Source organism: Cygnus olor, chromosome 1 (assembly GCF_009769625.2).
Source record: "Cygnus olor isolate bCygOlo1 chromosome 1, bCygOlo1.pri.v2, whole genome shotgun sequence".
NCBI lineage: Eukaryota > Metazoa > Chordata > Aves > Anseriformes > Anatidae > Cygnus > Cygnus olor.
The window spans coordinates 94,750,608-94,763,255 of record NC_049169.1 but is presented as its reverse complement, the minus strand read 5'-3'; the positions used below and the strand labels follow the sequence as shown (position 1 = coordinate 94,763,255).

General features: G+C 47.4%; 1 protein-coding gene across 1 annotated transcript; it reads left to right on the top strand.

Annotated features, from left to right (window-relative positions):
- Positions 1-327: 327 nt before the first annotated feature.
- Positions 328-12,191, top strand: SLC19A2 (solute carrier family 19 member 2). Its single transcript, XM_040570129.1, has 6 exons — positions 328-553; positions 635-1,240; positions 4,520-4,742; positions 8,316-8,508; positions 9,368-9,509; positions 9,724-12,191. Exons 1-6 carry the CDS (start codon positions 392-394, stop codon positions 9,847-9,849), a joined length of 1,452 nt encoding a protein of 483 aa, XP_040426063.1. The 5' UTR covers positions 328-391; the 3' UTR covers positions 9,850-12,191.
- Positions 12,192-12,648: the final 457 nt, after the last annotated feature.

Genomic DNA, 12,648 nt, shown 5'->3' with positions numbered 1-12,648 from the left:
CCTGCCCTCGGGGGAAGGGCGAGACGGGGAAGTTTAGGGGCCAGCGGGGCCCCTCCCGGCCCCTTTCCCAGGGCGCTCAACGCCCGCCCGTCCGCGCCCCTCCAGCGGCGCAGCCCCGCCCCCGCGCGGCGCACACGTGCTTTTCTCCCGCCACGGCTCCGCCCCGCCCTCCTCTCTCCATTGGCCGGCTTTCTGGGGGGAGGGGACCGCGCCCAATCAGAAGCCGGCGAGGGGCACGCCCCCCCCCGGCGGCGAATGGGCTTGAAGAGCGGCGGCGCGGGGGCGCGCCCTGAGGGGGGGTGGCGGCGGCGGCGGCGGCGGGAGGTGACCGCGGACGGAGGCGGCGGGGACGGGGGGACAGCGGGCGGCCACACGGCGCTCCCTGCCCGGCATGGCGGGGCCGCGGGGAGCCCGGCCTGGCGGCCCCGGCTGCTGCTGGGCGCTGCCCACGGCGCTGCTGTGCGCCTACGGCTTCTTCTGCAACGTGCGGCCCTCCGAGCCCTTCCTCACCCGGTACCTGCTGGGGCCGCACAAAAACCTCTCCGAGACCCAGGTACCGCGTGGCCGCGGCTCGGGTTTCCTCGCGGCGCGGTGGCGATGCGTCTTACCGCCGTCTCTTCTTCCCCCCCGGCAGGTGTTGAACGAGATCTACCCGGTGTGGACGTACTCCTACCTGGCGCTGCTCTTCCCCGTGTTCCTGGCCTCCGACTACCTCCGCTACAAGCCCGTGGTGCTGCTGCAGGGCCTGAGCCTCATCGTCACCTGGTTCATGCTGCTCTATGCCCAGGGGCTGCGGGCCGTCCAGTTCCTCGAGTTCTTCTATGGGATGGGGACTGCCACCGACGTCGCCTACTACTCCTACATCTACAGCGTTGTCGATGTCGACCTGTACCAGAAGGTCACCAGCTACTGCCGCAGCGCCACCCTGGTGGGCTACACGGTGGGCTCGGTGTCCGGGCAGGTCCTCGTGTCTGTGGCGGGGTGGTCCCTCTTCAGCCTGAATGTCATCTCCTTAACCTCCATATCCATTGCCTTCGGCACGGCCTGGTTCCTGCCGATGCCGCGGAAAAGCCTTTTCTTTCACCACGTCTCCAGTCAGCCGTTCAGCTTGGAGATGAAGGTCATGGACTGTAAAAACGGATCGGCTGTCCAAGATCAGCCCAGCGTGCAGAGGACGCCTGGCTGGGAGGATGAGACTAAAGTTCCCTTAAACGTGGAGGGGAGTGCAGCAGAGAAACAGGTGAGTTGTGCCCTGGGTGTACTTCAGAAGAGGATGCAACACTCATGTGGTTGTCATACATGCATAGGTGTATGTGTATGTGCGTGCACACAGCAGTAGAGGTGCAGTATCCAATAGCAAAACCCATCCCTTTACTTATCCAACTTCCTTATTTATTATACAGGAAAATCTCCTTGTGATTTCCTTTCTTTGGTAGAGCATGGTAGGCTGCTCCTTGGTTTTGCTGAAGTCGTTCTGCGTGCCTCACAAGGCTTTGGTTAAAACTCTCTGGGTATCAAATTGCTGCTCAACCGTACAATGCCAGAAGAATCTTGGGGCACTAAAAATTCGGTGCTTGTCCAAATTCTGGGCGTGTCTGTGACTTGCAGGGAAAAAAGCCATTCTTCCAGCATCCACATCTTGAAAACATTCGTTCCTTCAGCTGTTGTGTAAGCTGTGTAGTAAGAAGATGTGTAGCAATTGGATTTTTACTTACAGTGCTGGAAGGACACTAGTCCGGGGAGGAAACAGCAGCAGTTCTGGAGAGCGCTGACAACTGGCGTAGGTTACCTACAGGGGGACAGGGTACAGGTAAATTGCAGGAGATAGTTTTGGTAAAACTTCAGAGCATCCCGTGAGCACACCACAGGTTATGCCAAGCACTCTGGGCTACGTAACCTCTAGCAAAAGTCCCCAGAGGGCTGCTAGCTGTCCTGGGGCCGTTCATTACAGACAACCAATTGCACAGAGAGCAGCCTGCTGCAGGTGCCGGCACTTTGCGTGAGGCCAGGTGCACTGTCCCTGGATTGAGAGGAATGAGGAGCTGGGGTAATTTTTTTCTTAAGGTGTGTGAAGAGAGCATCTGTGCTGCTGCTGCATGTGTCAGAGCTGGCGTTTCCTCACTGACACGGGGGGAGCAGAGGAGGGCTCTGTGCTTTGGCTGGGTTGAGGGGGCAGTGTCCCAGGCTGCTTTCAGCTTCCTTCAGCTGTCGCTAGGAATTAAAGGCATTAACATTCCAGGGACCTGATCCTGCCCCATCCAGCACAGTCTGCCGAGACCCAATTGCTGAGATGGCAAGGTGTTTAAAAAAGAAAAAGTATATATGTTTTTAAAGGGGACCAGTCTTTATTTTGCTTTGTCATCCAGTGGGAAGCAAGGAGAACGTGCCAGGACAGAGTAGCACAGCAGCAGGGGGCTGCCTGAACACACGAGGCTGGTCCTGAGGGCCTTTCCCTCTGGCCTCTTGCTCCATGCTGTCTCCAGGTACCAGCACCTGAAGGGTGCTTTCCTGCCTTGTCCTCCTGGTGCTGGCACCAGGGAGGGAGCAGTGTGGCCACCTGAGAGATAGTGTGTTTGTGCTTCTGCAGATTTCCTGGTTTTAGGGCAGGAGTGGCTTTGAGGTGATTAAAAGCAAAAAAAAAAAAAAAAAAAAAAGTCTTTAACCATGCAAACTTGTATGCTGAACGGTATTTGTTAATCGCAGAGTGGCTCAGATTGGGAGGGACCTTAAAGATCCTCTAGTTCCAACCCCTCTCCACGGTGCCAGTAACGATGAAGGGATGCATATTGCTTATCTTCCCATTCTGTTTATCTTTCTCCCAGAGCAAGGGGCAAAGCTGCTTCAGAATTAATGCTGAAAGGGGGGGATGCAGGGGGAGGGAGGTACGTGTGCTCTAGTGTAACTACCTGGTGGTGGTCATACCAGGTGCTGAAAGCTGAGAAGCACTGGTGTCTGTAGTTTTAACAAAGGTAATGGCAACTGCGTTGCATGAACGTGCATTAGAGGCTGTACAAATAATTGAACTGAACCATTGCCAAGCGATAGGAGGGCTGATGGGCCTTTCTGGCTTACCAGGCACCTGCTTGCACCGAGCTTGCTGAATCAGTGCTTGCAGCATATGTGACAGTTACCTTCCCTGTTTTTCTGCACCTGAACTCGTGCTTCATGCGAAGCCTTCTGCGTGGGAAATGTCTGGCTAATGCTGGCTTGCTGTGAGCTGACCTCTTTCCAAGTCATTCTGTTGGGCTTTGCAGAAATAGCATCTGCACGCAGAGCAAGCATTTTGCCTCTGGCAAAGCACCAAAGGGACCGCGTGGTATTTAATAAAGATACTCAGAAACTGGTGACACTTTGAGGGGTGGAGAAAGGGAGTTCAGGATGGAGTTAGGCTGCGGTCTTTGTTAGGAGTTTGAGCAGCGATGCCTTAAAACAAGTTTTATTGCTTGAGGAGAATATTCTTTCCAAGGCATAGGGCGAGTGATTCCCCTGGGTCAAGGGCGTGCTGCCAAGAGCACGAAGCTGCTGCTGGTGGGGAAGCTGCTCCAAAGCTGGCTGTGTGGTGGCTCAGTGTGCAGTAGCTCAGTCCTGTGACAGCTCTATGCTATCCCGCAGGGATTTTAAGCTATAGATGCTGGGTGGGCTCAGGAGCTCTGCCAAGACCCACATGAAGTAACTGCTGTGTGGGCTCATGTGAGAAGGGTCTTGCTTGTCTACAAAGAGCGTGTGCACACAACAAACATAATTAGCAGCTCTGTCTACAACGTGAAGACCTTTGTTTCCTCTGCTGATCTGGTGTAAAGTGGTTAGGAACATCAGTCTAATAGCCTGTATGTAAAAGGCAATTTTCATTTGTCAGCATCCCTTCTTGCTAAGACTGACCTCCTTTCAAATTTTTTCAAACCATTTTGTGGGTCTGCCCCCCTTTTTTGTGCTCTTTCTAGAAAGATCTGGAAGAGAGGTTCATTTCTGTCTCACTGAATCGTCAAAGCACTCGTATAAACGAGAGCTGCCGTTTGTGACAGGGTCTGATGGAAGGAGCTTTCATTTCTCTGCAGATCCCCAGGCAATACCTCTCTAAGAGCCTTGGTGAACATTAACAGGAGTAGAGTAGTGGAATGATATTGCTCCTTTGAATAATTCATTCCTGAATGCTAGTGCTAGGGAAAATTGACTTACTTATGAGGGATAAATACCCTCATCTGGTCACTTGCACGCTCTCCACGCTAGCTGGTTTGACTGAATTTGGATCAGGGCTTAACAAATGTCAGTGATGCTTCTTCCTGTGATTTGAGTGACTGGCTTCCGAACCCGTTTCTTCAAAATAAATATGGGCCTATGCCTCTTCTCTCTGGTACCTCTCATGGCACTTCCAACAACCAGCAGCTACTGCTCTGTGTGAGAGAGCTGGAGGTGGAGAGGATGCTTGAGACGGACCCCTTCCTTTCCGTATTATAGAATGGTGTGCGGTATTTGTAAATGGAGACTAACATTTCTCTCCCCCTCCCTCCCCTTCATGCAGGAGCAGAAAGTAGACATCGTGAAGGTGCTCAAGGATCTCTGGCGGGACTTCCTGCAGTGCTATTCCTCTCGGACCATGCTGTGCTGGTCAGTGTGGTGGGCACTGTCCACTTGTGGCTACTTACAAGTCATCAACTATGCTCAGAACCTGTGGGAGGTGGTGCTGCCTTCTCACAGCACAGAAATCTACAATGGTGGTGTGGAAGCAGCCTCAACGCTGCTAGGTAAGCTGCTGATGTAGCTCCTGCTCTGCTGGGAGAAATGCCCTGTGTCCCTCAGGGTCACCAGAGTGTGATTTGGAAGTGTCTTAGGTTTCCCCACACCATGCAGGCAAGGGAATCTCTGCACTTGGGATGAGTCTTCTATGACACGCGTGGTGTCGCACTCAGTGTAGAGTTTGCTGTTGCATGCAGCCCTGGTTCTTGTAATCCAGTGTGTAGGTGTTTAAAGGAACCTCCCAAGTCAGTTGTTCTGAATGATTTGTCAAAAAGGCTCCAGGTGTGTGATCGACTCTTCCTGGCTGTCACTGTAGCTGCAGCCCTGAAACAGTTGGGGTTGTGCTTGTTTTAACCACTCAAAGCCCAGCTGAGGGTCCTGTGCATTCATTACTTTTTCTCTGGCAGCATAGGGAGCACATGAAAGTTTCCTGTACACGCGCAAGCATGTGTGAGCCACTGTGTAGTCATTTCAGCAGTGTTAAGCAGAAAGGCTATTACGATGAAAGAAGTCACTTGACTTGAAAGGGCCAGGTGGGTCCGTCAACAAAAAGAAATTGTTTAACAAGTTATTAATGCTGTTTCATTACCAGAACTAGGACAATACTTCTTTTAATATCGCTAACGTATCCTTGCAGAGGCTCTCTAGGTGTTGCTCTACTATGTTCCTTTTCTTTGATGGAGTCATTGTTCCTCCATGTGCTGTGAACTTCGCCTTCTTGGGGCAGAAGAAGCCAAGGTATCCAAACAAGCAAGGCCTGGAGCTTGTCTTTAGCATGCTCAGACCCCTCTTGGAGTTCAGTGGGAAGCTGAGACTCATTTATAGCTCTAGTAGCTGGACTAGCACCCATTGTTAACTGGGTTTGAACGTGTCACCACCTTTATTTAATGGTCAGATCCTTAAGAATCATCATCTTTGGAGTGCACTTAAATACCATGTGGTCATATGCTATCACAGCATGATGTTGTGGCTCTTTTAATTCTTGTTTGATTCAGCTTCCTCTACCATTCTGCCTTGGCCCCTGGAAGCAGAAGAATTTGTATCAAGCAAAAGAAGACACCAGTCAGTTTGTGGGTGCAGAAATCACAGGTCACTGCTACACAGAAGATGCTCTTACTTCAACTGGAGCATGCTCTGTAAAGCAGGGACTCTTCAGAGGGCAGCTGTTAGGTTCTGAGAAGTCTTTACCAAGCATGTGAATTTATTATATTAAGGGGTTATAGCATGGCCAGATGTGGACAGATTAGGGAAAAAAAGTGAGGAAATATTCTTCAAAGCTTGTTATGAGCATCTGTGATATCAAGGTCCTTTTCAAATCCTGTGAACAGTGGTCCTATTGGAAGGAAAGGTTGTTGGCACTTAACTCCAGCAAAACTGAAATTTTTGTTTTCCCACAAAGCAAACTTTGATTTTTCCTCTATTGTCTTTTCTGTAAATGGTTGGATTATATTGGGTGAAGTCTTCTGAAAGCGAATTAGCTTCTGTCCTTGAACTGCTCAAAAGAAAACCAAAAAATCCTTCTGCTTGACAGATTCATTACTTGGAACAAATGAAGTTTAGTGAAGTAATCTCAACAAAAAGCCTTAAATATATAACAGGACTAGAAGTGATCTGTTGAGAAAGAGCACCCAGTGAAATCAACCTTTTCTACCCATTCTTAAGTAAATTTACGTTCTTCATTTACTGTCATCTTACAGGCCCCTCTTTGCACCAAATCTGGTTTGAGTTGCATTCTTTTTGAAGATGGATGACTCCTTGAATAAATCTGAGTGCAGCTGTAGTCCTCAGATCTGTAGAAGAACATGAATGCTCCTTACTTTTCTTATTGTTTTGAAAGTCCCTTTCCTGGTGTATCCCAGATCCCATCTGCCATTGTCCTTGCTCTTGGTCATTCTGTGATCTGTTACGAGCAATGTCTGGTAACCTTCATAAAAGATGCTGTTGCCATCCCTGCCTGTAGCTGTGGTGTCTGGTAGAAGGCTTTGAGTAGAGCATGGTGACTCATGTGGCTGTCAGCTTCCTGTCCTGGGCAAGATAAATGTTATGCTCCGTAGTGAGGTCAACTGACTGTGTAGCTGTATCCCTGCAGCTTCTTGGGACTGTGGCATTCCTTTATCAGACTGGGATGGGAACCACTGAATCAGCTGTAGGTATCTAATTGCAGCACACAGATTACATGTTTTCATAATTAGGTGTCGGGCTGGTATAACGTTGAGCCATATGGGGAGTATGACTTGGAGTTGCCACTAAATCCCCAGAGCGAGATGTAGAATCTCTCTCCCCAGGTTTCAGAATGTCTGAGACAGTAGAAAGAAGGCTCTAGGACCTAGCTTCTTTTTGCATCTCAGGGTTTTGCTACTAGGGGATCCAGGCTTCCAAAGACCACAAAATGTCAGTCTGGTAATGTCACGGCAGGCACTGGGAAGAGGAGTTGAGGGGGAGGGGTAGGGAATAAATTCTTTGTCCTTGGCAGAGCTACCTGCGCTAGTCTGAAAGGTTGTTGTGAGATCTGACAGGATTGCAGGCTGGTACACTGATGGTACACAAAAAACCTTCGTGTGCTTGAAGGGTTTCTAAGAAAGCAGGCCAGCCAAGGGCTACAAAGCATAAATGCTGCCGGGTGGCACTTCTGTACAGTGGTCAAATGCTGAATACAATCCTGTTTTTCAGAGATCTCCAGTGAACCTCCCTTTGTCAGCATGCTGTTTGCTGTATGCGGCAGCATCCTTATGCTATTGGTTGCTCTTTGGCTTGTTTGCAAAACAAAGCCTACTTCGCACAGGAATTTACTTGTAATATGTATTTTGGTTTCTCAGAAGTTAGAGCTGCAATAGTGCGTGAAATGGACCTTGTCTTCTGCTTGAAACGTGCATCATAATTCATGCCACTCACCGTGTGATCTGTCTTCTCCTCCCAACCCCACCTTTCTAAAATCCAGCAGGAGCTACCAACCTGTTCTGATTGTGAAGGGTTGTTCATGCACAGTTAGTGGTGAAAGACTTTTTTTTATTTACAGCCCCAGTAGCTTTCAATTAAGCTTCATTCTGGTAGATGGGGTTTTGAACTCATGCTCTTACTGTTACAGCCCGGTGTGAATATGACAGTAAACGCAGGTTTTCCTGTTTCCTGAGTGAGAGCTCTAACAGCTGTGTATTAAAGTGGATAGTGTCTTTGTGTCCCCACCTGCAGTGAATGTAGACCCTAAGGCACCACGAAATCATTAACTGGGTGCTTTTGTGAAGCAGGGTTTGCATTTCTCTGCCTAGCTGACAACACCTCTATGGTCAGCAGCAGTGGTATGAGTCATAGGGCTATTGTACTTATGAAGCTAGGGAGAAGATTTCAGGAGGGGTCACCACTGACCTATTTTTGTTGCTGTTGTTCTCAGAAATATGAATGGGAACTTACAGCACAGTTCCAGGTAAGGGGGAAGTTAGGAAGGAGAGCTCCTAAGGTGTGCACATTAATATTGTTCACTTCGTTAATGATCCTCTAACAGAGGCCATACAGCTCCTAATCTGTAGTGTCCAAATTACTTGAATTGCAATAACTAACAGTTATGCTTGCTTTCCCCCTCGCAGGAGCTGTTGCAGTGTTTGTTGTGGGCCATATAAAAACATCCTGGGCAATGTGGGGTGAAGTGGCACTTGCCCTCTTCTCCTTTCTTATTGCTGCTGCTGTATATATCATGGACACTGTTTACAACATCTGGGTGTGCTATGCATCGTATGTTGTCTTCAGAATTATCTACATGCTGCTAATCACAATAGCAACGTGAGTATTTTTTAATGTAAATTGCTCTTGAGATTACAGCTGTTTGGAAAGCTGGCCTGTTGTCCATGTAAGCAGGGTCTCACCCGCCAGGAGTCTGGAAGTCTGTTTACAAGGGTTTGTGTTCTGACTCAGGTTGGAAACAGGCACGGAGATGTTTATTTGGCTGGCAGCCTGCCTAGGCTCAAAAGTCGTATGACACTAATGTGACTATTTCTAAATATTAGATAGCGCTGCTTTTTTTGTAAACGTGGCTGGATTGAAGTGTTAGCAGATAAGGAGAGCACAATGCTTTATCTACATTGTGGGGTCAATTTTTGCTAACTTGTATGGAGGAAAATGTCAATGTAACTCCTGTCTGAGAAGGAAAACAGCTGTTGTTCAACCACACATACTCAGTGCTACATGACAGCCCAGGCACAGTCTGAGGGGAGATGTTGAAGCTGGTAACTGCAAAGGGAGTTGTGATCAAAAGGATGCAGGAGGTTATGGACCACACTGCCGTAGGCTGATGCTTAGGGACTGCCAACAGCTCTCTGAGATTAGAGGGTGTTGCACCTTCTCTGGGTGGCAAGGCCATTTGTAGCTGCGTCAGGCAGGGATGTTTCAGTCTTACTGAAACCCACAGACCTTCCCAAGTTTTTGCAGCCTTTTAGATGTCTCTGCAGATCTCCTGCTAGTCTGTCATGAGCTTATTTCTCAAAACACACTGTCAGTGCAAGCTAACTTAGTTGTGGAAAATACTGGACCAATCTATGTAACTCCTTAGGTTGCATATTTGTCTTTTACAGAGATGTTCCTCATATTCTTGTTCCCTTCTTCTTCCCCATCCTTACGTTTTTGGTCATCCATTTCTTTCCAGGTTCCAGATCGCTACAAATCTCAATGTGGAACGGTACGCCCTGGTGTTTGGGGTCAATACTTTCATTGCCTTAGCACTTCAGACTCTACTCACATTGATTGTTGTGGATGCCAGTGGGCTTGGGCTGGACATCATCACCCAGGTATGATAGCCCCCTTTAGCTTTACAGATGGGAGAGAGGAAGGTGAAACAGGCTATAAAGCCTCTCAGCCACCAGTTTCTGGTTTAAGGCCTTGCCAACTAATGTTCAGTAATTCCTGACACTTTAGAAGAGGAAGGAAGCTCATGAATTAACTTTCTTATATATTTGATAACTGTTTTGTTTAACCACTTCTTCCTTCTCACCTTCTCTGCAGTTCATGATTTACGCATCTTACTTTGCGGCTATCTCCCTGGTGTTCTTGGCCAGCGGCATATACAGTATTATTAGAGCTTACAGAAGTCAAGAGCAGATGCAAAGCAGATCTCCTGAAAGCCATTAGTGCACCAAGTGAAGACCTTCAGTGGCTACACACGAAGATAGAGGTCTGGTTTTTAATCTCTGCCTTTTCTTCCCAAGGCAGTCACCTTAATGGCACTTGATCCATATTTATACTATATTAGTAGCACGTTTTAGAAAGTAAATGTATTAAGTCTTATGTAAGTAAGAACAAATATCTTCTTTCTAAAATGCCTTTTGTTCTTCTGTTGCATATATGGGATGTGCAGCGAAGAACAGTAAGTTTTCTCAAAAAATGAAAGCCTTGAGAGGCTTTAGTCTGAAGCCATGCATCTGGAGACTGTCATTGAAAACGCAGCTTTGATTGCCTGGTAAACAGCTACTCTCTTTGTCATTAAGATGCTGCTGTAGTGAGGGCATTCTCACAGACCTCTCTGTGGAGAGACCTGGGCCTGGGAGAGGAGGTGGCCTTAGGCCAGTGCTCTGCAGTGTGGCTCTTGCTGGATACTGTGTTTTGAGGACTCATATACTTATGTTTCTGCATATACACATGCTTCTTTTAGTTTAGTATTATTTCTGCAGTTTATCTGCTATCCCTGCTGTCAGAGCTTCACCATAGCTGATCATGCTACCTCTACAAAAATCTAACTGTCCTGGGGCGACTTGTGACAGCACTGACTTCGCTGCCAGCGGTGCTACTTGTGCTGTGAAGGTCTGCACCCAAGGGACTGTAAAGCTCTAGGGAAAGCCTAGAGGGAGTTCAAGTAGGCAGGATGCTGATCTGCAGAACCGTTGGGCATCTTTGCCTTTGTCCTCTAGGTCTGCAGATTCCTGCAGTTGTAAGAGTCACTGACTCGTATCCCAGGAGCCTGGGCTATCTCAGTGGGATGGTGGATTTGAGTGTAGCACCAAGAAGGAAGGTGACTTGCAGGATTTTAAACTATTCTTTGTAACCTCAGAATCATGACTGCAGCGACTAGACATCTTCAGTTACTGTATTTAACAAAATGAACACCTGAGGCCTTGAAAAATGCTGACTGCTGATCTGTTGCTTCTTCCCTTTTTAAAATGCCTTTATTTCTGGCGGGTCTCTATCCACTAGTTCTACCTCTTCTTTCCACTTAAAAAAAAAAAGTGTTTACGGGGAGAAGAGTTTTTTATTTTCTTTTGTCCAGTCTGAGCAATTTGGGACTTGCCTCATATCTGTTTTTTAAAATGGTTTATTTTTTTCCAAATTGCATCAGCACTGGGAAGGAGTTGCACAGAGCTGTCCTAGGCTTGGGCACCTGGGTACTCAGGCATCAAAACCAGCACAGCAACAGATATTTGTAGTGCACTGTGGTCATGGCCTATAAGCTGTCCCAGTTGCTGTGAAGGTTGTAGTTTTAAGCGTATGGGAGAACTGGAAGGGAGAACGTGCTGTGCAGTGTGCTTCCTTTCCATGCCTTCTCTTTGTGTGGTGGTTGGAGCTTATTCCAGTCAGCCTGAAGAAGCAGCTTCATTTCATTACTTGGTTTGTTTAATGCCATGGAGACATCACAGCTTTTCTCTCCTGGCTGGGACAGATACGATCTTCCTCGTAAATTCTGAGCGCCTCAGCCTTTATGACACAAGGTGAATGACTAATGTGTTTGGGATGTGCTCTCTGGGGTCTGTGGAGCTCTTTAAGGCTGGCTGCTCAGGGAAGTGTGCTCCCGAAAGCTTCACCGTGTCAGCAGGCTGCCTTCTGAAGTGTCTTAGGGGCTCGGCTTTATTTATACTTACATGTGTAAACTTAACCACCTTATCCTGAAATGGAAACTTGAAGCCAACCACATATATATTCTATTCTGTTCTTTACTGTATAAAAAATAATCTGAAGCTGTGAAATGCTAGCTGACGAGCTGTCCTGAGAAGGGGTAGTAAGGGTATACCTTGTCCTTTGGGTTCCTTGGCCTGATGGCAGCTGTGATGTGAGATGAGGCATGGACGCATGGCACTTGTATCAAGTGACAGAAAGAAGCAACTCAATTTTAATTGCACTTTTCATACAGAGAATAAGTATTTGAAGGGGAACAACCCAGTTAATTCTCAACTTCTATTTAAATAACTAATGAATTACAGCAATAACAATTTTTCTACCAAAGTCATGAAATTGTGACAGCTCTAATAGTGATGTGCTACACTGTGTACATTTTCAGGCCTATTAATGTATGGAAACTACACCTAGATGTTGTTCTTATGTTATGCTGTTGCTGTGGTGATGAGGTGTCAGTAGAGCCTGACTGTACGTGGAATTATTGATGCCTATGAAATTCTGTAAGCATATTGATGTTGTTGGTAGGACCCCTTCAGCTTGTTTCTAATTGAATAGCTATTTTTGTTAAATAAAAATATTTCAAGATATGTGTGGCCAGTGTTTGTTTTGTCTTTTGTTAACTTGCTAATCCACAACATCGCTGCTGCAGTAGACTAATGCAGGTTGTTCTGAGCATCTGTGTTACAAAGGGAAAAATTGAGACAAACCAGGCAAAGAGAACTAAGTCTTAAAGATAGTGGTTGAGTGTTTTGTGTAGTTCTGTGGAGCTCTGTGCAAATGTCTTACCTTGAGGTTCCTTAATTGTCGATCAGTTCAGAAATTCCACTCTGTAGTTCCAGTGCAGACTGGTGCAGTGGGGGAGAAGCTTACTCACTGGTGCAGGATAACATTGGTCAGGAAGCATCAGCATCACTGAGGGTGACTGTAAGGGAAAGCAGGTGCAGGTTTACTGTACAGGAGGACCTTTCTATTCACATCTACCTAATTATGAAATTGAGGCCTATACATTACCTATCCTGACATACCACACTTGACTGATTTAGA